Consider the following 26,014-nt stretch of genomic DNA (forward strand, 5'->3'; position numbering starts at 1 on the left):
CAGTCCCTGTTCCTGTGCCAGTCCCTGTACCAGTCCCAGTCCCTGTACCCGTACTAGTTCCGGTCCCTGTACCAGTACCAGTTCCAGTCCCAGTCCCTGTGCCAGTCTCAGTTCCTGTGCCAGTACCAGTCCATGTTCCTGTACCAGTCCCTGCACCAGTCCCTGTACCTGTACCAATCCCAGCTCTTGTGCCAGTGCCTGCACCAGTACCTGTTCCAGTGCCAGTCCCTGTGCCAGTCCCAATCCCTGTTCCTGTGCCAGGCCCTGTACCAGTCTCAGTCCATGCTCCTGTGCCAGTCCCTGCACGCACCAGTGTACCTGTACCAATCCCAGCTCTTGTGCCAGTGCCTGCACCAGTACCTGTTCCAGTGCCAGTCCCTGTGCCAGTCCCAATCCCTGTTCCTGTGCCAGGCCCTGTACCAGTCTCAGTCCATGCTCCTGTGCCAGTCCCTGCACCACTCCCTGTACCAGTACCAGTTTCAGTGCCAGTCACTGTACCAGTACCATTCCCTGTTCCTGTTCCTGCACCAGTCCCAGTCCCTGTTCCTGTGCCAGTCCCTGCACCAGTCCCTGTACCAGTACCAATTCCAGTCCCAGTCCCTGTGCCAGTCCCTACACCAGTCCCTGTACCAGTACCAGTCCCTGCACCAGTCCTAGTCCCTGTTCCTGTGCCAGTCCCTGCACAAGTCCCTGTATCAGTACCAGTTCCAGTCCCTGTTCCTGTGCCAGTACCAGCCCCTGTTCCTGTGCCAGTACCAGTTCCAGTACCTGTACCTGTTCCAGTTCCAATCCCTGTACCAGCACAGGTGTTATCCACAAAATTGAATTTGTTACCCAATGTGCAACAAGCTGATAATCACACACTGACGCTGTCATTGAGACATTCTCTCTGCAGCTACCTGAGAGTGGGTTGGTTGCTTCTGCCATGCCTGCAGTGAGGGGACTAGAGAGAATGGTCATAAGCTGAGACAGGAGAGATTCAGAGTAGGTAGTCGGAAAAAAATTTCCGCTAGGGTGGTCAGGCACTGGAATAGGTTGCCCAGAGAGGTGGTGGAATTACCAGCCCTGGAAATGTTTAAGAGGTGTCTGTATCTGCTGCTGGAAGATATTCGGGATTTAGGGGCTACAGTGGATTGACAGGTTAACAGTTGGACTTGATCTTAAAGGTCTCTTCCAACCTTGATGATTCTATGATTCTATGATTGATTATTTATTTCAGAGTTGCAGAAGCCTAGGTGTTCACTGGTATTCCACAAATCAAGCATGCCAACTAGCAAAATGTTTTACTGTTTATACATCTTAGCAAACAAAGGTATTAATGTTTATTTGGTACAAGTTACATGGTTCTCTTATTAATAAGTATTTTGTCTTGTATTGCTCAGTGATTCTCTTGTCATGCTAATTAGTCCACACACTCAGTCTTTCTCTTCTTCTGGGTTGGTGGCCTTCTGGAGTTGGTGGCCGTGATCTCCCCCGCTGGAATTACCTTTTACCCAGTCGGAGCTGGTTCAGCACAGTTCCTGAGTTGTCTTTATTAGTTTCTTCTTTATCTTTGGGGTTCTGCCCAATGTCCTTGTGGCCCATAAATTCTGCATTCTTTGTGTCTGCTATCAGTGGTACATCCTTCTCCCCAAGTTTTGTTAACCTCCCCCTAGGTCTGAGATCATTGAGGCATGTCAAGCCCTAAACCTTAACAAGGCAATTCAACCAAGAAATAATTTGTCCTTCTAACACCTGGACATTACTTGGAGCTTGTTAGCTACTATCTGTTTCATGGATTAAATCTCCTTTCTTGTTAATTAGGCTTGAAAGTATACAAAGATCAAACATCAAAGAACATCTTTTCTTAAGAAAATTTTACATATTCCACATCTTGCAAAACCAGTCCCAGTCCTGTGAACTGGGCAGAGCCATGACACCCCCCCACTGCCACTGCACTGTACCCCACAGATTGGTCTTTTTGTTCTTTTGCTTCTTGGCCTGGATAGCAATGGGCCTCTCCTTTACCAAGGAAAAAATTTGGTAATTATTGGTAATTTGTTAGTACAACAGCCCATCATCTTCCTGTGAAATACACACATATTTGAACATGTATATGCATTAATTTCTGCACACACAGGATTTTAAAGAACTGATGCCATGTTTGGTGCCAGACAGGGCAGCAGACATGACCATCACACCATGCATGATGTAAGATCACCTAGTGCTATGAGCTGCAGCCTGTTGTGGGCACTCATCAGCAGGGCCTGGGGGCTTGTGGGCAACTTCATGCTGCAACTGAGGTCTAGAAGCAACAGCAGAAGTTCTAGGGCCAGTTAGTAAAAGAGGCCATGGACATGAATGTAGCTCACTGCAGCCTTTAGCTGCAGAGCCTCTAGGAGGGGAGCTGCTGAGTGGAAAAGCAGGCAGGAACATCTGCTACAGCAATCTGCAGTCAGCCAGTGGGCTGGTGACTTCAAAAAAACATGCACTCCTCATACAGGTGTGCAGTTATTGGAACACATCCCGCAGTGAAGGATTTTCATTGAGCAGCATGCCAGGTCGATTGAAAATGATGAATTTCTCAAATTCTGAGGGAGTGCCAGTCAGGATGTGTATCCAGATTCTGGCTGTGCTGACCTTGCCTCTGAATACAGAGTTAGAAAAGGTTATATTTCTGAGTTAAAGAGTCAAGCAGCCTGTGATGAATCACTAGGAGTATTTCACTGGCATGAATGTGATGCTTCTGGAATAAAGGAATTTTCTGGAAGTAGGGACATCTTTCTCCAGCCATGATATTTTTATTGACAAAGATTGTGGGGATATATCCTGCTTGTGCTGCCTTGCTTTGTGTACATATATACAGGATAGAAATAAGGGAGAATTCTGTTACTGCCTTAGCTGTTGAATGTCTGTTGAACACCTCTTTTTTGCTTGAAAAGATGCTGGCAATGATTTGTGCCTAACGTGGGCCTCTTTGAGTCATCTGTTCGTATTGTTACTGCCTGTTGTGTATTTTTGAAATAATGGCCAGGCTTTTTGCAAAATTTGCATAGGTGTATGTGAAGTTACAGTAGCACCATGCACAGCTTTCTAGCAGCCAATAGCGTTAGGGCTTTCTGCTGCTATGCCTTGAAGCATGGATTAGTTGTGATTTTTGTTGTGTTTCTTCCCTTTCTTTGTTTAGATGAATGTTGAGATGAATAATTAATAATGTAACTATTAATTATTGTTAAGTAAGCCTCTTTTGAGATAAGAATATCCTCATTACAGTGAAAACATAGCTGTTCGAGTGACTATTCTCAGGATGCTATATGCTTATGCCAGACACTTTATAGCAATAACAACTTAAAAACCTTTAGAATCCAAAGATTTCTCTGGATGCCTTATGTACTGTATCAGACTAACAACCTAGCTGGAGAAGACATAATTGCATTAATTGATTCTCACGAGCCTCTACTTAAAGCAGCAAAAAGGTAGAAATTGGAGAGGTTTAGCCACGTGACTTGGGTTACAAATCCATTCTTGCAGGGAATGATCAAACGAAAGTGAAAGAGAGAAATCCCTGGTACTGCCTGGTATGTAAATTGTGAGCTCAAAGAAGGATCTACATTTGAAAGGACTCTTTAGGTTCTTTAAGCAAGTCTCCTTAACAAAGCAGACCTAACTTCAAATCTAGATTAGGTTGCTCAGTTCCTCATCCAGCCTATTTTTTTTGTCTCCAGGCATATCTGCTGAATTTTTTTCAGGGGCAAGAAGGTTTTTTCCTTTTGTCCAGCCAGAATTTCTTGTATGGCAACTTGTGCACACTGACTCTTTCCTTTCACCATAACCCTGTGAAGTGAGCTCTCTTAGTCTTCCTTCTGATGTTTTTACCTGGATAAGAAAATAACAGGCACGGTGTCTTCAAGCTGCTAAAAATCAGCTAAGTAGAGGGAAATCACAGTCAGTAGCCCAACATAGTACCTACCTCTTTAATCATATCAGTTGGGGGATTCAGGTTGTAATGCACCTTGGGTGTCTTTGAGGAGGGCCACAAAGGTGTTCAGAGGGCTGGAGTACCTCTCCTTTGTAGACAGCCTGAGAGAGTTGTGGCTGTTCAGCCTGGAGAAGAGGCAGTTCCAGAGAGACATCTTTTCAGCCTTTCAGTACTTAAAGGGGGCACACAAAAAACCCACAACAATAAAATGACTGTGCCATGGAAAGAAAATATTGACAATGCTTTGCCACTTTTCTGAAAACTTTCAGATTTTGTGATGGGCATGTGTATTGCAGCATAAAGGAAATTGTAGGATGCATGTGAAGCCTGTGGCATCCACAAACTTGTACACTCACAAAGAGTTGCCCAGAGGCAAGAGAATTAGGAAATCCTCTGTTTATTACAGAGCATCCCATGTGGAGGCAATGGCTGTCTACCTTGAATATGGCATTGGCCTTGAGATCTGGAGGAAGCTGTAGAAGCAAATCATTATGCATTCTTTCCTTGAAAGCCTGCATCATCTTGATTTATTTTTCAAGGAGCTGTTAGATGTGTCAGGCAGATTCTCCTGAATCCATCTGTTTTCTAGAAGTACTCTTCTAGCCCTGTTCCTGCTTTGCTTTTCCAGATGATGCCTATTCTTAACTCTCTGGGAAATGGAAAGGTCTGGGAACATCTCAGTTCTTTGATGCTTTTTAATTTGTGATACTGACTGAAAGCCGTGGTCCTGAGCCTTACCTGTTCTACCCCTTAATCATGGAGAACACAACCCACAGGCAAGAGATTTCCTTGTCTCCCTTTGTTTTTCTTTCATTTTCCTAGCTATTCTTTTTTTTTTGCCCCCAGTTGTCTTACTCTTATACCTAATACTTCACTGTTATCTGGTTGCTTAAAATGGTCAGTTGTCTTTCAGTCTCCTTTCATGTGTAGACTGAGTTCCAGCATCTCAGCCTGTCTTTTCCTTTTCTGAAGGGAGGGGAGGACCAGGAAGGTCCCAAACCTTCAGCTGACATTAGGAGAATTTAAATGCAAATGGATGCACTTGTAGCAGTAGAAGAAAGGCAGAGAGGTTTTTTTTAATGTTTGTTTTTCTCTAAAGAAGGACATAGAAGATCCATGGGGAACGAGAACACTATGATACCTGCGCTCATTTTGGAATCCTCCCTTTTCTAGGCTAGCACAACCATGGATCACTAACTGCAGTATTGCATAATGACATTAAGGCCTGAGCCAAACAGCTGAAAGTCAGAGAATGAGATAACCTCAAAACCAGTGAGTCTGCCAGCACCAGTGCAGTTTTGCAAGTGACACAAACAGCCGAATGTGGCTGGGCATCAGTCTGTGTTGGGAGGTGCCTTTGCATAAATTTTTTCCCTCCCTTCATCTTTCCTTCACTTAATAAACTATGTTTATCTCAACCCATGAGTTTTCTCGCTTTTGCTCCCCTCATCCTGTTGTGGTTTGGGGTGGGGGGGAGTGAGCAAGATACTGTATGGTGCTTAGCTGTGGGTGGGGACAACCTGTCACAAAGTAAGAAAAGAAAACCTCCAGTCTCTGCTGTACACAGAGTCAGGCTTCCACATAGCTAGAGCATGTTCCCATACTCAGATATGTGCACACACATGCATCCCAGCACCTGCTTTAATGCACTTACCACCCAACTGTTTACCCCAAGACAACACTGGTGTTACAAATTGCCAAGGGATGCATCATAGCCAGATGAATCTGAACACCTGAGCCAGCATGATGACAGTGGTTAGAGATTTCCTTCTGCAGGGTGCAGAGGCACCCATATACTGACCTTACTTGCTACCCCATGAGACCTATTGATTGGAGGGAGGTTGGACTTGTGGCAGTTGCAGAGAGCACTAAGGCATGTCTGGACTTTGGCCTGTTCCCTTGGCCTTATTATCTGTGTGTGCACCAATTATACTGTCAAGGAAGACCTTAGCAAACCAAGGGTTGCTACAGGGCAATGGAGCCCAGATGCTGTTCTCCTTGGTCCTGCCAGTGGAAGGGAAAGGCTTGGGCAGTAGGACCTTCAACCTATTGGTTAACACCTGACTGCATAGCCAAGCTTTTATGACAGACCCCCTCTTTGTAGAACAGGGCAAGAGTATGTTTTCCAACAGGCTTTCCAGCCTAGCTAGGAGAGTTTTCCCCAAGCATACTCTGCATGAAGTGGAGTTCTTCTAGTCTCTCTCCTACTTTTGTGACCCTTCAGTGGTACTGTGTGCTCTCTTTGGATTCTTTTAACATCTGCTTCTTTCTTGGTCTCTGCGAGACTACTCTGCTCTCTCAGCATTATTTCAGTCTTTCTGCTGTATTTTTTCCACCTCTCCAAGGGTACAGTATTATTTCTGGGTCTCTTTCTTGCCTACCTTTTTCCCCCTTTCTGAGGTTAATCTTTGTTATCCTTCACATTTGCAGGTTTTACTGCTATTTTCTCACCTTCTCTAAGACTACTCTGTCTTCTCTGAGGTTCTTTCAGGCTCTCTTCTAGTCTATCAGGCTCTGCAAGGCTTCTCAGTTCTCTGGGATTCTCAGCCTCTCCACTTCTTTAGCCTCTCCAAAGCTGCTATGGCTGCCTTTCAGTTTGTTCCTTCCTCTCACTGAGGTGACTCTGGAGCACTTTGAGTCTTTGTGCTTGTTTCGTATCCCCCTCACCCCTCTGATCCACTTTCTGAAGAAAAACTGGGTTTTCTGGAGCTGTTTTACTCTTCCTTCAAGGTTCATAGCATCTCAGCAGCTGCTCTTCTTTCTCCTGGGACTTTTTCAGCCTTCCTGCTCGTTTCTTCCCTTCTCCAAGGCTATTCTTTGTTGCTCTTTTAGCCTCTCTCCTCTCTTGGCAGCTGCAGGCATACACTCGTTGTGCTCTTTGAGAATCTCTGATACTGTCTTGTTATTGTCAAGGTCTCTGGTGTGCTCATCGTGGTTCTTTCACACTTTCTATTAGTTCCTTTGCCTCTTTGAGGCTACTTTGTGTTCTCTTGTTCTGCGAGTCTTTTACAGATTTTAGCTCATTTTCCTTTCTTTGATGCTACTCTTTGGGGCAATCTTTCTTTCCTGTTTTTTTTTTTTTTTTGTCTTCTCCTGAGGCCACCATTGGTACTACTGAGTACTCTGGAGCTCCTTTAATATCTCCAATACGTTTTTGTTATGACTGAGCCTCTTCTGTATTCCTGGGGGGGCAGGGGAGGGGGGGCATCTCTTGCATTCTCTATTTCTTTCTTGGCCTTTTTGACATTGCTACATTTTGTTTCCTTGAGCACTTACATGCTTTCTTTCCTTCCCTAAGGCTAGTCTATGTATTCTGAACATCTTTCAGACTCTGTTGCTTTGTTCACTTCTGCTTGGCTCTGCTGTTTCATCTGGGAATCTTTCAGCCCATCTTCTGCTTTCCTGGCATTTGGAGGGCTATTTTGCAATCTTTCTCTACCTCAGTGTTTAATCAATTTTTGCATTTTGTTTGAGACTTCTCGGTGTCCTCTGGATGTCTTTCAAGCTCTCTATTACTTTGCCCTCTCTTCAGTTATTCTATTCTTTGGGCCCCTTGACATCTCTCTTCTGTATTACCAGGCTCTCAAAACCATTTTTCCATCTCTAGGGATTATTCACACCTTTTTCTGTTTTATTAGAGTATTGTTTTTGAAGGAGGAGCAGACAGGATGGGGGGCGGATCTTTTTCAGAACTGCAACAGCTTCAAAAGCTCTGGACTTCAACTGCAATGGAGCTGGACTCTGTGAGGCACCTTTTGAAATTTTTTTTTGTCCCTTTTTGGTTTCGGTGGTGGGGTTAAGAGACAAATGAGCTCAAAGAGGCACCTTTTTAAAAATCCTTTATTTTTATATCATCCTAGTAAAAATCTTTTATATAAAGGCGAAAGTAGGTATTGCATAGAAGAAACACTGGTGCAAACATCACCCGGTGGGAATGGCATGTTGTTTCGTAGTGTCTACTATCTACTGCACAACAGATGGCTAGCCCATAGGCAAACACCTCCAGGTTTCCCCATGCCAGCTACAGGATGAATCTGCTCAACTCTATGAAAAGAAGCTACATCAGAATTATGTGTGCCCTATTCCATGCTGCTCCCAAGAACCATCTGCTGGCAAAACACTTTTTCCCTCCTTGCCTTTTCTATGCCTGACCAATACATTGCCCAAGAAAGGCCACAAAGAATTGGTTTGGCTGCCCTCTGCTTGCACCCTTCCCTGTGTGTGAGTTTGTATTTCATGCATACAAATGGGGGAGTGGACACAGGATAGGAAAGTTGGCCTAACATGACCATAGTCCAGGAGCTCAATACATGATATATCCAAGGCATCTTCTGTCATCTTGGAGACATGTCATTGTTTTTAACATCTCACATGCCACTTAGACACGGGCACATTTTTTGAGTGCCCTCCACCTGGGTTTCCTGTAATTAACAGCCTTGGTACAACCAGAAGGGAACAGAATTCACTGCTAACACATCATCAGCTTTCAAGTAGAGGTTCTTCAGGCAGTTCTCCTGTTTTGTCTCATCTTAAATTCTGTTGCAGCTTCCAAGCATGAAGGACAGTAAGACAGCAGGTATGCTACAGTCTGAAGGAACACTCAGAGAAACAGCACTTTCACAGACTTGAACTGTGCTTTCATGAATTAGAGATACAGAGAGGTATGCATTTATACAAATCAATATTTGTGTATATTAAAGGTACTTTTACTCAGTATCAGGTTTTATTTAAAAACATGCTAAAAACTTATAGTTAAATAATCAGAGTGACATTTGAGGAAAACACACAGACAGCCACCCACCAGCATAAGCAAAAAAAGTGCATACATACATGAGCCAAAGCTCCCTTTGACCAGTTTACAGGACAATTAGTGTCTTCTCTGTCAAACTGATGCAGCCTCACGCTTTCCAGAGCTGATTTTTGTTGCCTGGAAAATCGTATTACTTTTCTGCTCCTTTCAGGATGTCTGTCATCACCTCCTACATCAGAGAGTCAGCTAGAGACACAAATCAGTCCTGCATTTGACTCCCCTCCTGTAGGTGGCTTTATAGAGATGAATACATGAAGCTCATGTAACTATCTCACTTAATACTGTGCTTAAAATGCCAAAAGTAGTCATTAAAAAAAGATTTCAGGATCTATGCTGCTAGATCGTGAAATGGAATGAAGCATTCTAGAAAAATAAGTTTGGATGGAAGGCAAAGTAGCTGAGTTTGCAACTACACATTTCATCTCTGAGTTACTCATAAACATTTTTTATTTCCTTATTACTTTCACTAATATATTTTACCATTTTTGTACAAAAACTGACTGCAGATTAAAATTTAAGATGCGGCAAGTACCACTGTGCGACCCAAAAGGACAGAGCTCCTGCTCAGCCCTGCACCCTGATCTTTTTGAATGCCAGAGAAACCTAGAGAAAGCTAAGCATCTCTGCCCAAAGGGAGAATGCAGTGGAGCCACCAGATGAAAATCATCCTGTCTTTTCTTGCAAAAATGGGAACCCATCTTAGCAACTTTGGATACAGTCTTACATGTAGCAGCAAGTACAGTGGGCATCAGAACCCCTTCTTCAACATGGAACATCCATCTCCAGTGAGGCTCAGATGCTCCTGGTCCCAATTTTTGTTAGAAATGGAAGTAAAACTGGATTCAGTTTCTGTGCTTTCCCTCTGCTTCTTCCCCACTTCCTTCAAAGGCAATCCAAGTGAAATAGCTGAACCCATATGACCTTGTCTGCTTCTGTGGGAAACGAGAGCCCTGTGAAACTTTGGGCATTGTGCTCATATGGGCAAGGGCTGTGCTCTAAGAATAGTAACTCCTTTTTCACTGCAACACCCAAATTCATCTCTATCTCCCACACATTCACACTCCTTCCTGTCACACTGATTTCAAAGGAACTCAAAAAAGTGACACATAGGTCACACTAACACTATTGCTGCCAGATGTACAGATGCATGCAGGACCTAATAGGAAGATAAACAGGGGACTAAAAACTCCCAGATATAAGTGGTTCAACAGCTATTTCAGCCCACAAGGAAAAGATAGGCTGAACAATACAATGAAAATCACATCTTTTTAGAACTTAAAGTATAAATATTCAGACTGGACATTAAGAGAAACCTGTTTACCAGAGGAGTAGTTTGACATGACATGGCTCTGAAAGGCACATAATCTTCATCCTCAATAGGTTCTGAAATTCAGCCTAATAATGTCATAGTGAACCTCATCTCACATATGTGTCAGATCCCCTTTGAGAGTGACATTGAATGAGGTAACCTCTCAAGTTGCACCTGATAGCTGCTTAAGCAAAAAGCAGTGTTCCTTTCAGAGCTGACTCAAGCCTTGACTGAAGTTAAATCAGAACATCCTCCAATGTCTGAGCCTTTCCTTCTTCCTTTCACAAGACAGCAAAAACCTGAAACAGAAGGTAAACGAGGACTCCTTGCAATGAAGAAGCACTCAAATTAGAGAAATACAGGTTCTAATTTTCTAACAGGAATGGTGGTAAAAATATGCATTGAAGTCAACTACCCCAGTGGATGGATTTGGCAATCCACCAGCAAGAAACAATTCTGTACTGAAGGTGTGACAACACATACCATCTCTGAGTGCTGTTTTGGAAATTGCCCCTTTCCTGCATCATCTGGGCACCTTTAATCAAACCACCTTTTCTCTCTCAGGGGGACAGCTGTCTAAGGAAACCCCTTCAATGAAGGGCATGGCATGGCAGTGTTGCCATCAAATTGCCATCCCCTTCCTTCATATCCAGCAGCACGCCATACCTTGGGCAAACTTTTTGAAGTAGACAACACAGTCTGTGAAGTCTGCTGCCAGTAGGTCAGACTGCAGTCTCTCTCCTTTGTGCTAGCAGTAACTTGCTTAATCATTACTTTCAGCTTTCAAAGTAGCATGACAGCAAAGCAGCTAGACACTGTTTTGGGTGAGTAAAGGCATTGGAACTTTGCCTCACAGAAGTAGGAAGCTTATCATCTGGTCCAATGGGAAGGCTTTGCATTCCATCTGAGGCAAGAGTCTCTGATTTTAAAGGACACACCTTTGTTACAGTAAGGGCATCAAGGCCCTGATAAAGGTAGATGATGCCTTCCCATGGATTTGAGAAAAGTTGTCTTTGCCCGCACCAACTGTCAACTCTGAAAAACGTGTCCTCTGGAGATCGCACAGCGGTTCCCAAATTGACGTACAATAAATGGGTAAAACCAAAACCAGTAAGAAGTTATAAGTCAGGCAACTAAATTCTAAGCTATATCCATCATAATAATAATAATCATCATTATCATAATAAAAAAGTATACACCATAAGGTACAAGAAGCTGCAAAGCAAAGCAGCTCCAATTCCTAGGACTCTTAGTTAGAGTGGCTTTTCTGAGTCTTCCAGAAAATTGGACATAAGGGTTGAAAACTTACTGGAAGACTTTGAAGAATTCTCCCTTGAAGTCGAACACACATAATTTTTGCACATATAGCATGGATTAGTAGAGCAAAACATTTTCTTAAGTTAAGAAACATTCTTAGAGCAGAACTATGATTTTGTGTAGAAAATCCATTTGTTTGGGGGGGTTTCCCCCCTCTTTGGCAAATAAATGGCAAATGTGAAACAGAAAAAAAAAGAGTCAAATAACAAGTTGTGATAATAACTGGACAAGTAACAACAAAGTTGGGACGGATTCCTTCAGCAGGGCTAGGCGTGATGCTCTTTGCGGTCATTCCTTGTGTTCATTTTTATGATGAGATAGAAAGGTTGATGTGATAATGTTTCAGAGGTTTTAGGCATCGTATTTTTTGCCAGTCCTGTGAATCTGCTGGAAGAGTGTCATGGAGAAGGCCATGCCAAGAATCTGAAGGAAAACAAACAGTAAGGGCTTTAGTACAGGAAGGCTGCCAAAACTGTACTGCTGAACTGTGTTCATGGACCAGCTGTAGTTTTAAGAGTCATTCTACACTAGCCATATTTTTCAAGCTTCAACACTGAGCAGTAAACTTGAATGTATGTTGTTTGGGCACATACTGATGTCTAGAGAGCAGATGGAGGCAAAAAGCTCTTAGGGCTCTTTGTCATATGTGCGACAATTTTTCAGAATCAATACTTATGAGTCACTTTTTCCTTTGACCCAATGATTTGTGCTCGTTTAGCCAGGTAACTGTGACTGAAAAGATCAGATTCAGGTATTCTCCCCCAAAAGTATAGCAGTGATATAATCACAGAAGATCCTGAGTTGGAAAGGGCCCACAAGGATCAAGTCCAACTCATGGCCCTGCACAGGACAACCCCAAAACTCCCACCATGTGCCTGAGAGCATTGTCCAAATGCTTCTTGAACTCTGGCAGGCTTGGTGTGGTGCCATGTTCCCTGGAACAAGAACCCCAAAACCTTAACAGATCATGATGATACTTCTGCATTTCTTCTTTAAAACATATTGACTTACACAATTCAGTGCCCATGATTTGACTCATTTTGGCAATTGCTAGAACTCGATTGCAAAATTAAACAAAAAACAGTTCCCTAAGGGACAGTGTAACAAATGCCTAAATATGGGAACTCCAAAGTCAAAACAACAAGAACCCCAAAACCTTAACAGATCATGATGATACTTCTGCATTTCTTCTTTAAAACATATTGACTTACACAATTCAGTGCCCATGATTTGACTCATTTTGGCAATTGCTAGAACTCGATTGCAAAATTAAACAAAAAACAGTTCCCTAAGGGACAGTGTAACAAATGCCTAAATATGGGAACTCCAAAGTCAAAACACAGGTAAGCAAAATCCCACTGTAGCATGTCTTCATTGCAGGACTGACTACTGACTTGATTCCCTCCTGAGCAGATGGCCTTAAATGAACTCATGAAACAAATCTGACATTTTTGAAATAATATTCTAACTCAAAGCAGCTGAGCATCACTTTTCACACAGCAGACTCAAGAATGCTGACAACAGATCAAAGCCATGTGGACAAACTTCATACTGGTATTACCTGCATTATGAGGATGCACATCCCAACTGAACCAAGGACATGCTTGTTCTCATCAAACCAGGTCATAACTCTCTCATAACATCCCTGAAATGATGAAAGATGATAATTGAAACCCCAAGGTCACATTTTCTTTCATGCATATTTCCTCTATTTTCTTCCTTCCCACCCCTACCTAAGACTTGCATTGGGCAAAGTGAGCCTTACCGTTTTCCACACTAATTCAGTTGAGTTCCGTCCACAGTCTTGGGAGTTTTCTGTACAACATCGGTCTGGGACAATGTTTTCTCCCAGCACTGGGTACCAATCTGTAAAGTCATTCACACCACAGCATTTCATCTGTGCAAAAGCAAAGGATTAATAAACTAACCAGCACAATTTGCAAATCAAACAACCATAAACTTTTATTTCCATCAAGCCACTGTATGTTTTCAAAAGGGCTGCTGCAACACTTGTAGTTTTTAAGTGCTTTCTTGTCACTGATCACTAAAAGCAAGTACTTAAAAACACAAATGAAAAACAAAACCAAAGAAAATAAATGGTTCTGCACCCGAGGTTATGTTAGTCTTCTTGTCACAGAGACATGATCCCAGACACCAAAACATAAAGTAATCTGTCCACAAATGCTGAACAGCAAATGCCTAGCTGCAGTTCCACCTGTGCAGGCTCTGCTGCCTCTCCGGTGTTTCAGATCGTCTCTATGCCTGTGATAGGCACAGAAAATCTCAGGCAGGTGACTGTCTTTCATCTTACAGATTACACCTTGATCCTGGGATCCCTGGATGATCAAGAGTGCAAAATCAAAAACCAAAGTCTGCATCAGCTATCTTTTAGAGTTGACAGACTGCAGCATCCTTGATGACCAAATAGTATTTTTTTTTCTATTGAGAAAACATGTTACCTCTGCTTGAATGATATTCCATGCATTTTTCAGTCCAACATTATTTTCTGAGTTGTATAGCTTCATACCTTCCTTCAAATCCTTCTTTGCACTCTCACTGACCTGCACCATGTAAAAAATAGAGTAAGTCAATGCATTGCTGTTTAGAGGAAAGCACCAAATGGTAGAGATACACATATAGAATGTCTGTCTCTTACCTTCTCTCACCCCAAACTTAATATGGGTAGAAAAGCTTCAAGACTCTCACAAGTCAGCATCTGCCAAGGCCTAATCTCTCTCTGAGATTGCAAAATACTGGATTAATTCTCTTGAGATAGGAGACCTCTGCTAAGAGTCCATCATATAGTCATCATCTGATTTAAACTAATTGAACATGAACAGCAGAAATCTGCTGATCTTACTTTAACCGCGCCAGAGATAGCTGTTGGCAGTACCTCACAGCAGCTTCTCCTGCCTGTAACCTATGGCCTACTTTAGTTTGCTAATAACATAAAACCAGAGTCCTGGCCTCCCAGCCTTAACATTTATCCTTGCATGCGTTCAGGCAGGCCAACACAATATCAACCATAAAAGGGCATTACTGTTGTTCTCCTTGTGGGGACAGGCTTGTAGGATTTATGATTTTCGTATGTGCTCTTCTTTCTTTAAAGAAGAAATTTGGAATGCTTAATGGGAGATCTGAGATGTCACATTTCTTGTATAAATTTCAGTCTGAGCCCAGAGTCCTGGATACAGGTAGGAATGTACCTTGCTTCTGACAGTAGTGAGATGGCAGCAGAGAAACTTTCATGGTTCTGGCATAAAGGTCAACTACATTATAAGATCTGTTTCATCCCTCTTTGACATCCCATTCAAAATCAGAAGTTCAACCCAGCTCCCTGAAAATAGCTGGCATCACAATGACAGCCTGAGAACAGATACAGGTCTGCTAGGAGCTGTTCAAAACAAGCCTGAACATGCTCATACTCTAAGTCTCTGTCCTGTGTTTAGCAGAGTTCTTCAGTTCCGCAGGCACTTCTCCAGTCATACCTATCTGACAGGCCAGCCAGCCATGCCTACCTCACTTAGTCTCTATGATATAGCTGATTCCTGCAGATGGGCTTTATGGGAAGCTGCCTCTTGATCCACTCCACACGCTTGCCTAAATCTCTAGGACTGCCCAGTCAAGTGGGACAACTGGTGGCATCTGGAATAACCTGTGAATACCCCATGCCACTCTCCTCCAGGCCTGTTCAAGAGTTGGCCCTAAGAAGCCAACCAGGTTTTAAGTAGGAACTCCCACAACCCAGGTCCACAAGATGATCAACTTCCTGCAGAAACATCAAACAGCTACGCTGAAGGCTATGTTAGCTTTTAGAAACTAAAAGGGAGGCCCTGGGCCATGGTTTTATATCAGAGATTTCTCTCCTGCTTGCTCTCCTCATCACTTCCTCCTCCCCTTTGAGAAGCAGCTTACAGAATATGGCCAAAGATCTCAAGGTTAAACCCTCACCAAAGTGAAGATCAAGGAGAACCCAACACCTCTATCAAACAAAAACAAGCTGAACCCAGTTTACATGCTAGTAAAGATGATTAATATATATGGCGTATTTGCTTACCTTGTCCATATAAACAAAGAACAAAATGAGTAATATCAGCTCTGCCAGAAGAATTATCAGCAAAACGATGAAAAACTAGAACAAAGGAAAAAACAACAGTATATATATATATTTGCCAAATAAAGAGCAAATCCAAGGCTTCTAGAAACTCTGAAAGATATTGACCTTGTCCTCTAAACCTTACTGCCAAAGACATGCAAGTTTGATTTCAAACTGTTCAGATGTATTGATACTATATTGCCACTAAAGCTTCTGTGGATTTCACCATCAATGAAGCAAGCTCACAGTCTAGCATTCTCTAAATCTCAGGTTTTGCCCTACTACCAGTTTGCAGGTTTCAGCCATGCTTTTATCTTGCTGCTTTTGACTGCTGGCACAGCACACAGCTCTGGTAGTCTCTTTCCTTCATACAGACTACAGAACAGATGCTAAACCCATTACCACCACACAGATGAATGTGACATGCTTCAGGAGTGATTCCCTAGCAGGTGGGATTTAACCACATCTGACAGTGGAATAGTCATTATATTACTCAGCACTTCTGTTCCCAACTCTCCGTATCTGAAATCTCTCTCTGCAGGGGCATCCCAAGTGTGAGTTCTAGTAGCTTCTTGCTACTTTTCATGCCTGCTATACACCTTTTTTCCCCATGCCTTTATGCACTAGTAGACTGCCACAAAAACATGGCACCTGCCCCCTAGACACTGGGAGAGGAGCAATATGCAGCACAGCTAGCTCTCCAATTATAAACTCATGATAGCCATGATCATATAAAAAGACTTTTGCAGAACCTTGTAAGAATATAAACACTCTTCAAAAAAATTAAGCTGGTGTTGTGGTTTGTGTGCGTGAATGACATTGACCTCATTACTATTCTCTGTTTGCTTTCCTAGCTGTACAACATACAAACCCAAGCAATCAGGTAACAAAAACCAGATGTGCATTTTCCCTCCAGTTTAATTCTGTGGTGGTTTAAGGAATGCTGCCCAGCTGTTCCTCAGCATCAAGTAAGGAAGACCTTTGCACAAGGGAAACATGCTCCTTAATGTCATAGCATCTGTATTCATAAGCCGTGACTGAATTGGAAGCTGTCTGCTTTGAAAGCCCTCCTCTCACCTTCTGCCAGAATATGTCCCTCCTTGGAGTGGAGTTCTCCTCCCTCATTATTTTTTTGGGGGGTGGGGGATATTTTTATGGGAGGATCTTATATATCCCCCCATATAGTCTCCTATCATTAGCCAGGGAGGCTAATAATGAAGCCTCCTGGTTTTATGCAAGAGGAGTGACCCACATTATGTTTTATGAGAGGGGTTCCCAACCTCTGTGCTTGAGTGCTGGACAAAGACTGCCAAGAATCAGATTTTTTTTCTTTAGTTTTTACTGATAAGGTCTGGCAGAAACCATGACCTCTTAACTTTGGATCAGGTGGTTTCCATCATCCTCTGACAAAGGCCTTAGATAAGGGCAATGTAGAAACAAGCCACGAGAGGCTTTGAACAGCTCTGTGCTTAAGATTTTTTCAGTCAATCTTTCCAAAAGACATTTCCAGAAGGGCTGTCCAGGTTGATCCTACAGTTCATGCTTAACCATTCGGAGCTAACTGCCAGTAATTGGCTTTGCTACCTAATACATTAGGGCACATAGTAACATGGATACATGTGCTAATGCACCACTGATATCACTGTGACGAAAGCTGTGGGATGTCACACTGCAGGCATACACAAGACTGAAAGCAGAGGGCAATGTTACAGTGAGCCACAAGACTATTTTGCAATGGTCATTCAAATAAAATAATAACAAAACAACAGTCACTGGTCTTAGTGGAAAGAAGTATTGATGTCTTACGCTCAACAGGAGGCACTTGTTTTCCTTGATAGCACCTAGGCAGCCCAGAAAGCCAGTCACCATGATCACTGTGCCAATGGCAATGACTAGATTGGCAGCTGAAAGCGACGGAAAGCTAGGAGAAAACGTGGCGAAGTTTCCTTGTGACACTGACAGCCAGATGCCCACACCCAGCAGACCACAGCCACATAACTGCAAAGAGACAAACAAAAGAAAGGTTTCACCATTAATATAAATGCCTCTGTCTCCTTCCTCTGCAACCCTGAAAAGAAAGAATTTCACAGGCAAATTCTCAGGTGGGTGCTCTGCAGTAATGCTTTCACAGGCTTGGTGCTGAAACAAAATGAAACTGAATGTTCTTACTTAGACTTGGTCATGTCACCTATACTTATAATTCTATTTAAAAGCCGCTGGATTGCAGAATTCTCTTTTTAAAGACTTAGCACATGAAACCAGGGCTACCCACTGACCTCCCAACAGCAAAACCCAATGCAATTTTTCTGAAGGAACATAAAAATACTTTCTGAAAGAATGTTCCATTGCAGTCATCTGCAGTGTCTCAGACTATTCAGCCCTGTATTGCCTCATCCTAGGGGAGGCAAGTAAATACTGGAGATAATTACAACCAATAGCATAATTTCAAAAAAATTTGTCATTAAGTGCCCAGTCCCAGTCCCCAGGTTGGGTTTTAGTATGAGTTCTCATAGCTTTAGTGTTGTTTGCCAGTGCTAAATGTCACAAAAATCAGATTTCTAGGTTCATTATCTACAGGAAGCTTAACTTCTGCTACTCTCTGTCAGTGAGAGAACCTGAAAGAAATGCAAAACTACTAATAAAATATAACATTAACTTCACTTTGCTTCTCACTTTTAACAGTATCCTGTCTGGTCAAGGAAATAAGGTTTCCCATCCTAAGCCACAGGGCAGGTCTTCAGAACAAGGTCTGAGTGTTGCACTTCAGGGGGCCTAAAAGCTGCCCATCTTTTAGTACTTGCTCAAAATGACCATTATACAACTTCCCATCTGATCTGTGATCGCTCTGCAGTGAAATCTGAAGTAAGAGTTAGTTGCATTTTCATTAAATCTGTGAGCTACTCTATAGTACTATTGCAATTTTCTGCCAAATCTAGCCTTTGCCAGAGGTGAAATTCACATCATCTTCACTAAGAGGGGATCAGACTACAACCTCCCACCCCCAGTTCAGAGTATTTTTGCTCCAATTTACTTGAACCCACTGTACAGGAAAAACAAAACTGCACCTAATCATTACTCACAGGGATATGCCAAAGCTGCTGGTGCTCACCTATATGTCAGCAGTGAGGAACAAGAGGACCAAAAGTTCTTGCCATCCAGCAGGTTCCCCAAACCACACAACCCCCCCAGTCATGCTTGTTTACTGAAACAGGAAACAGAATGTCAGAGAACAGCACCTCCAATAAAGCAGGGTTCACTCCTGCCTTGTGGTGAGCACTAATCTGGCATGATGAAGAGCTACAGACCTAACCTTTTTGGTAAATATCCCTACTCCTGTCTGAGGTTATTTTACCAGCGGGGCTGATAGTTCAGGGTACAACTGGCTTCTTTTGGTTTTACTGCTTCACAGAATGTAAAAGAAAAACTAGAATAGCATCTTCTTGTAATTGCATCACCTAAACTATGAGACAGGCTTATGTTTTTATAGTCACATTCATGGCTATTTTCTTTATCTTCCCCTGTGACCCTTCTGTCCCCTCTGAGCCTGCTTCCTAGTTTGCTTGAAGCTTTTGAAACTGTTTTGCATCTAGGGAGATTCACCAGTTCAGTGAAGAACTGTGACCAGGAATAGGCCTTATGAAACATGATCACAGGCATTCCCGAGGGAGGCAGAGTAAAGCATCTCCCGATGTACTAAGTCCACATCTCCCAATGTACTAAGTCCATCATGCAAAGCATAAAAATATAGGGTTATGTAGGGAGAGAAAAAGAACAGGAGATGGAGATTAACTGTACTGCATTGGTGGTAATTTCCACACCCATTTTTGCACCTAAGCTTTTGTTTAGCAATCTGGAAAAAAAACCCCACATGTGTCTGAGGCTCACAAGCACATGCATTGAGTAACACAGAGGAAATTTTCAGCATTCTTGTAAGGAGACTGGGAAGCACCTCTGCTTTCAAAACTCAACACACAATAACTCCACAAAATAAGTTGGGGAGCTTAGCATCACTGGGTATGGATAAATGTCACAACATCTGTTTCCTGTAACAGAGCTGGATGCAGCTGCAACATGAGTGTGTATAGCAGGGAAAAGTCAAACACCTACTATCCCTTTGAAAAGATTGGTACAAAACATACACACGTGTGTGGCAGGAGAGGGCTGCAGGACTTTAATCTCTTTCCTCAAATCCATCTGCTCCGATTAATACTCTTGAATTGATTTCTCATTGCCTTTCATGGTATGTGAGTAAGGTCAATGTGAACTTGGGAGTAGCAGGCAGCTTCAGGGGGATGCAAAACACAAACCTCCTGATCACATTTTGCTGCAGGACCCAGTGAATATCACCACAGGTTTAAACTGTCTGCAGTTCATGGCATCAGCCACCCTATTTCTTCTGCTTTAAATTTCATCTACTCTGCCCTTGAATTGCTGCAGTTTTGGTGCCTCAAGCCCACTCAGGAATCTGCTCTGTGGCTCAGCTGTTTCCACAGTTAAATGAGAACTGCAGGCAGTTGCTGAGGCTGAGAGCTTAATGGTTCAGGAGGTCAGAAGCAGCTTTCACCACACAACATTCATTTAAGGTATTAAATAGCATTTCTAAGCTGCCAGGGCTGCCAGTGCCATTAGCTGATGGCACTTCAATCAGTGACTTCATGACACTCCATGGTGTGACTGTAAATGTTTCCAAAGAAGTTTCTACCAAAGACTGAAATTGTTCAGCGTAACTTTCCATCAGAACTTGAATTCAGACTTTAAAGGTCATTCACAAATGTGTTCCTTGGACTTTCATACTCTATTAAGCTTACAAATCACAGCCCTAGCTCAAGTGTTTTGAAAGAGTGCAGAGAATTCTGGAATCATCAGGTCAAAAGCAATAGATCACTGCAGATAAACAAGGTGGTAGTATGAGCAAGATCAGGGCAAAAGGCTTACAGAGGAAGGAAGGACAAAGTAAAGGACAAAAAGGAGCACATGTGATCAATAGAAAAAACAGCCCAAGAAGAGTCATACCTCAGGATCCAATGCCAATTATGAGATAGTAGAGAAAGAAGCCCTTACCAGCATTTCTTTACCCTTCTTTTCTGAAGCACAATCCTTGACAGAGATTGGGTCTAGAAAAGGCTCATGTTTATGTCTATTTAGACAAAGTTAGAAGCAGCTAATTGCTTAGATGAGGGAAAGGAGAGCTACCTTCAAGTGTAGGAAATCAGGAAAGCAACAGGCCCATTGATGCTCCATGGGATGGACATGAAGACAAAAATAAGGACCAAGAGCAGAAGGAGAATCACAGCTGGGGAGCAGAAAAATAGACAGATGGCCTCTGTCCCTTTGGCAGGGTCTCAGTTCAGGAGACCCTTTATATACACTTCCAAACAGGGCAGATCATTTCTTCACTTTCTTGTGGTAGCCACATTAGTGTTTTGGTAAACTGAGGAGCAAAACATTTTGCTTTTTGGCAGAAGACCAGTCACCTGCACCTTCACCTTTCCATAATGCTTTGAGCACTTGATGTGATATGTTTGCAACAAAGGTCTGGTGGATGTGCCACACACCTGTGCTGTCCCTGGGCAGGCCACTATGCAGATGCAACTTGAATGCCAGATGTGTGAACACGCTGGGAGAAGAGTCCTTTACAATGCGAAATGAAGTGGTATGTCAGCTGAGGCTGCAGACATATCCACCTTTGCTCTTTTCTTCCTGCAATTCTAATGTCCCACTGAAGACGACCGTGGGATAACTCCTTTCCAGTTGCTGTAGAGATTGGGTAACATGCCAAAGTGCAAAATGTGATTACAGTTCCATTCAGAGCTTTCTGACAACATGCATTAGTGCAGTACCACAAGTATACCACCACAGTATCTGCACTGATCATGCTCTCACCATAGCTGATGCCGAAGCTAAGCAAAGTTCTCCTTTAAACAGACTTTTTACCTCACAAAGTAAGATTTCTCCACCCCTAAATTACACTGAAAGTTCAAATTATGTAAAAAATCAGGTGATGGGAGCGGCTATTGTGGATCAAGTCCGATCTATGCAAGTAGGATTATCTACAGTGACTGAAGATAGTAAAAAGTCAGGAACACTTGATAAAAGACATGACATTCTAACACCTTCCACAAGGTGGCATCCCATACCAAAGAGCACTAACAGTTTGAAACAAATTTAATATTTCTCTCCAGAGCTCCTCGATTTTTGTGGTTTATTCTCTTTATCTCTGTCATTTTCTTGAGAAGCAGTACTGTGGATGCTAAAATTTATGCTTTAAACCTCAGATCCCATGACAAATGCTTTTTTCACTCGTGCTGCTTAAAAAAATCCCAAATAATTCCACTGACATGGGACTTAATTGCATACAACCATATCAACCAAACCTAGCTAGAACTCTAGCAATAAAATACCTTTCCCTGACACTTTATTCTATACCAATCCCGTTTTTTATGCAACATGAACACTATAAAAATGCTCTGACAGCTATTTATTCTCACAGGACCCACCTCTTTCTATTTGGAACAACTGAATCCTAGAGGGTGAAAGGAGCAAAAATATATCAAGCCATCTTACTAATTCCTTTTTCACCATATAATTAAATAATATATGCGGCTTGGTATTTAATTGTGTGAGAGTGATGGCACTGACATTCCTTCCCCAGAGAAATGGTTTAACAGCGTAATAAATTTCACTGGATTTTTCTTCTCAAAAAATGTTGGCTTGTTTCCCCCTCTTGATTAGAAATCATCATCCTCCAGGCAACCATCAAATCTCTCCTTCCCCTGGTGTTTATGTCACTGCAGAACACTCTCATAAAGTCACTCACTTTTACTTATAGGGTAATTTAGTCAAGCTGTGATACATATTTTGAGCTTAAAAGCAAACAAAAGGAATACCAACTTTCTTCACAGGTTCTCCTGCACTTTGCTGTTTCACTGATCAAAATCTGAATTCTCTTCAGTACCTCAACATCTACCTGTCGTCATCACTTTTCCCACAAAACATACAGCATTCTAGGAAACATTAAAAGTCTCAAATGCTTCAAGGGAAATTAGAACTCCAGATAAACCTGGGGAGAGAGAAACCCCAAAACAAGTGTTTCCCTGACAAGTGCTATCACCAGAATGGGAAACGGGCTCTTTTATTTTATTATGCACCTTTGAGCATTGTGTGAACTAATAGAACAATACAAACTTTGACAAGAGAGCATCATATCCAGTTTTAGTTGCCTTAACCGAAAGAAGATATAGGAAAAGTTTATGCAGCCTAGGGAAGGATAACACAGATGGTCAGAGGTATGCCAAGACCGACATATTGTACAGAAGGAGATTGAGCACAGGATTATCCAGGCTGGGAGGAATTATTAGACAGGATGTGAATGAAATATTCACAACTCTAGTGGTCAGTATGAACACCAAAAAGCCTGTCTTTTCAGTCTTTTCCACTAATAGGAACAAGGGCAATATTAGCAAGCATTTGTAGTATATTTTGCTTTATGTAAGTGAGAAATAAATTGATAATTATGCCATAGGTGATTACGAGAATCAAGCATTGTGGCCACAATTGTCAGTAAGGAATTTTATGTATTGACTACAGCATTTGTAGTTTCTTAGCATGTATATAAATAATGACATTTCCTGCTTCTCAGAGTAAGATAATACATGAGAACCACCAAAACTACAAAGGAGCAAACAAGATGGGGCAAAGAAGGGGTAAGAAATGCCATTCTTGTTGATTTTATTAATAGAGTAATATTGATAGACTTGCCCTTGAAGTCACTGAACAGCAACAGGAAAAGGAAACTGATAAGGAAGGCACTACCAAGAGGAAAAAGGATGAGCCATATTCTTGACTTTTGCCATCATTCTATCCCATGCACACAATGTATGATGGAAAAGCTGCAGAACTAGGTGTGTGAGAAAGAAAGAGTGGAGGGAAGATTTATTCATCAGACTTTCTAGTCCTGATTATACACCAAAGTAGCTCTTATCAGACTTGGAATAGAACAGAGACATTTAGAAACCAAACACTGAGAGACAACCACTAGGGACAAAAAGAAGCAGCAAGTGTCTCAGTTTGTATTCCACTTCGAATAACATGCCCTGGGCCATCTGTGGCCCAGTTACAGAGAACAGAAAGCTCCCCACCTTCCTCTGTGCTGTGTTAAAACAGGCAATCTTGCCTGAAGCAAAAATGATACAATGAAAAATACATGGAACAGCTTAAATATGGCCCCCATAAAACAGCACAAAGCACAGGAGGTTTGTTAGAAGGAATTACTAACAGCATGACTGCAAAAATAAGTGTCAATGCTGGGTACTGATTTCAGGACAACTGCAGTAACAAAAAGACCCTCGGAATTAGGTTTGACAGGCCTCTGTTTAAACAAAAATCAACAAGGACCCGCACCAAAAGGACAAGCATGAAGAAGCCAAGTGGACAATTAGAATGCACTGCCAAAGCCTAGCACAGAAAGGTTTTTCATTTTCCAGGTGGTCCTTAAAACCCTCCCTTCTGTTGGGGTCAGCAACACTTTGGAAAAGCTGCCAGTAATGTTTTCCTTCTGTTTGGTAAGTTCTGCAAGATAAAGGTTACCTATTTTGGCTCTTCTTTTCAAAAGAGATTTTCCATTTCTAAAACTGACTCTCAGACCAGCCAGTGTGCAGATGACATCAGGAAGACAATGGCCTTTATGAAGCGGCACAGTCTTCTGATCCTGGGGTTTGTGTTTTGTTTTGGGGTTCTTAATATTTTCCCCTCTCCTTCATTTATAGTATCTTAATTTCCTATAGAATCAAGAAGCAGCACGTCTTGGAAAACAGTTTGAAAGGCTGTTCTTTCTCACCATGCAGGAATATTTAAAGAAAACTTCTGTGAGACATAAAGATGGACATTACCTTCTTTAGCAGCTGGAAACCTGATTCAAAAACTCTTCAGATCAGCAAGAAGAGTTCATATCTTCTGTGCATTTTGGATCTAGTGCTTCCTTTGGAAGCAGCCTGGTATAGAGATTTAAAACAGTAAGAGATACCATTCAAAAAACCACCACCTTGTATCAACAGACAGTGGTCCCTGGTCTTGTTTCAATGCATATTAGCTAACCCAAGTTTTGGAAGAAACTAATTTGGTTGTCCAGACAGATTATCACCACAAATAACAGGATTTTACAAACTATCACAATGCATTAACTCCTCTGTTGAGAGCACAATATTACTCAAAGTATGTCATGGAGGGGGGTGACTTAAAGGGGAAAGGGGACTCAAAGCTCAGCAGCAGAGCCATTCCATCCATTTCCCACCAGACAGAGGTGCTCACCTTCTGCTTTTGTAGTATCCTTCTCTGAGTTACAGACCAGAATAACTGTTCTGGAAGGAGGCAGGAATGAGAACTACATTTTCTACCACTTCAAAACACACTCCGAAACAGAGATACACTTTCTCCAAATTAAGTTTTTGGATGCCAGTTGACATCTCTGGATTTTGATGGTTAATCCATCTCTGGAAAGGGCTAGTGTTTAAAGGAGATTTTCAGGTAAGAGCAGAAAACTTTTCCTGCACTGTCTAGATAATCCAAAGGATTAATCAAAACTGGGACTTAACAGCCAACAATCTCAATGGTCTCTTGCAAAGCAAGATCATCATCTTAATGTGATCCAAAATACAGCAAGAAGACTGAAATCTGAGAAGTTCTTCAGCCACAGATTAGAAAATGAGAATGGAGTATGGGAGTAGGTGAATATACTTTATAATACCTACTTAGTGCTACTGCCATAACAATATGGCAGATTCAAACTCCTTTACAACATTTCTATCAACTGGACACTGATGGAAGACAAGGGAATCCTTTTTGATGTCTTCCTTGAGTCTAGTGCTGTAACAACTGTAATTGCAGCCTGTGTGTGATATGAGGTACAGAACTGAAATCTGTACAAATGCTGAATTTTCTTAATTCACCTGCCAAAGAAAGCAGCTATCCTCTTCCTAGGGTCATTCCCCGAGCAGTATCCCTGGGCTGGTCCTGAAAACCTGACAGTTTTATCAGTCTGTGTTTTTGGGATGTGTTGGCATAAGGAAGTCAGAAGCCTTAAGCTTTATTGGAGTCTTCAATAAAGGACACGCTTTGTAAAACGAAGTTTTAAGAGCTGGATTTTCTTGGCTTGTCAAAGACATCTTAATCTCCTCTTTATCTAGTTGAAGGGCAGCCTCATGTTGCAGATTTGGAGAAACTTTCGCTGAGAAATTAGTACAGCACTTGAAAAATTTACCAGGAAGGTGTCAAAAAACTCCAGTCATGGAGGAAAAACCCAACAACCATGTTATTTCTAATGAATACATGAAATCTGTTGCCTTTGGAAGCCTTCTCTCCAATGTCTGTACATCAGCTCATATGACACAGTGAACAACAAGGAGGAATTGTACATCTGAGTGCAGTTACAAGGCTATGACAGAGATAGTAGAAAACCTCACATAACTGGAGTGCTGTGATGGATGGGCCCAGGCTCTTTAGGTAGAACAAGCTGGGATGACAAGGAGG

General features: G+C 42.2%; 1 protein-coding gene across 1 annotated transcript in view; it reads right to left on the reverse strand.

Annotated features, from left to right (window-relative positions):
* Positions 1-11,428: 11,428 nt before the first annotated feature.
* TSPAN9 (tetraspanin 9) overlaps positions 11,429-26,014 on the reverse strand; it is a 93,018-nt gene continuing 78,432 nt past the window's right edge. Inside the window, exons 2-7 of the mRNA XM_009082953.1 lie at positions 17,297-17,488; positions 15,452-15,526; positions 13,854-13,955; positions 13,160-13,291; positions 12,956-13,039; positions 11,429-11,817 (exon numbers count right to left, since the gene is read on the reverse strand). Of these exons, the coding sequence (XP_009081201.1) occupies positions 11,746-11,817; positions 12,956-13,039; positions 13,160-13,291; positions 13,854-13,955; positions 15,452-15,526; positions 17,297-17,488 (657 nt within the window). The 3' untranslated portion in view covers positions 11,429-11,745. The remainder of the gene's footprint in view (positions 11,818-12,955; positions 13,040-13,159; positions 13,292-13,853; positions 13,956-15,451; positions 15,527-17,296; positions 17,489-26,014) is intronic.

The sequence above is a fragment of the Acanthisitta chloris genome, unplaced genomic scaffold (genome assembly GCF_000695815.1).
Source record: "Acanthisitta chloris isolate BGI_N310 unplaced genomic scaffold, ASM69581v1 scaffold10899, whole genome shotgun sequence".
Classification (NCBI taxonomy): Eukaryota; Metazoa; Chordata; class Aves; order Passeriformes; family Acanthisittidae; genus Acanthisitta; species Acanthisitta chloris.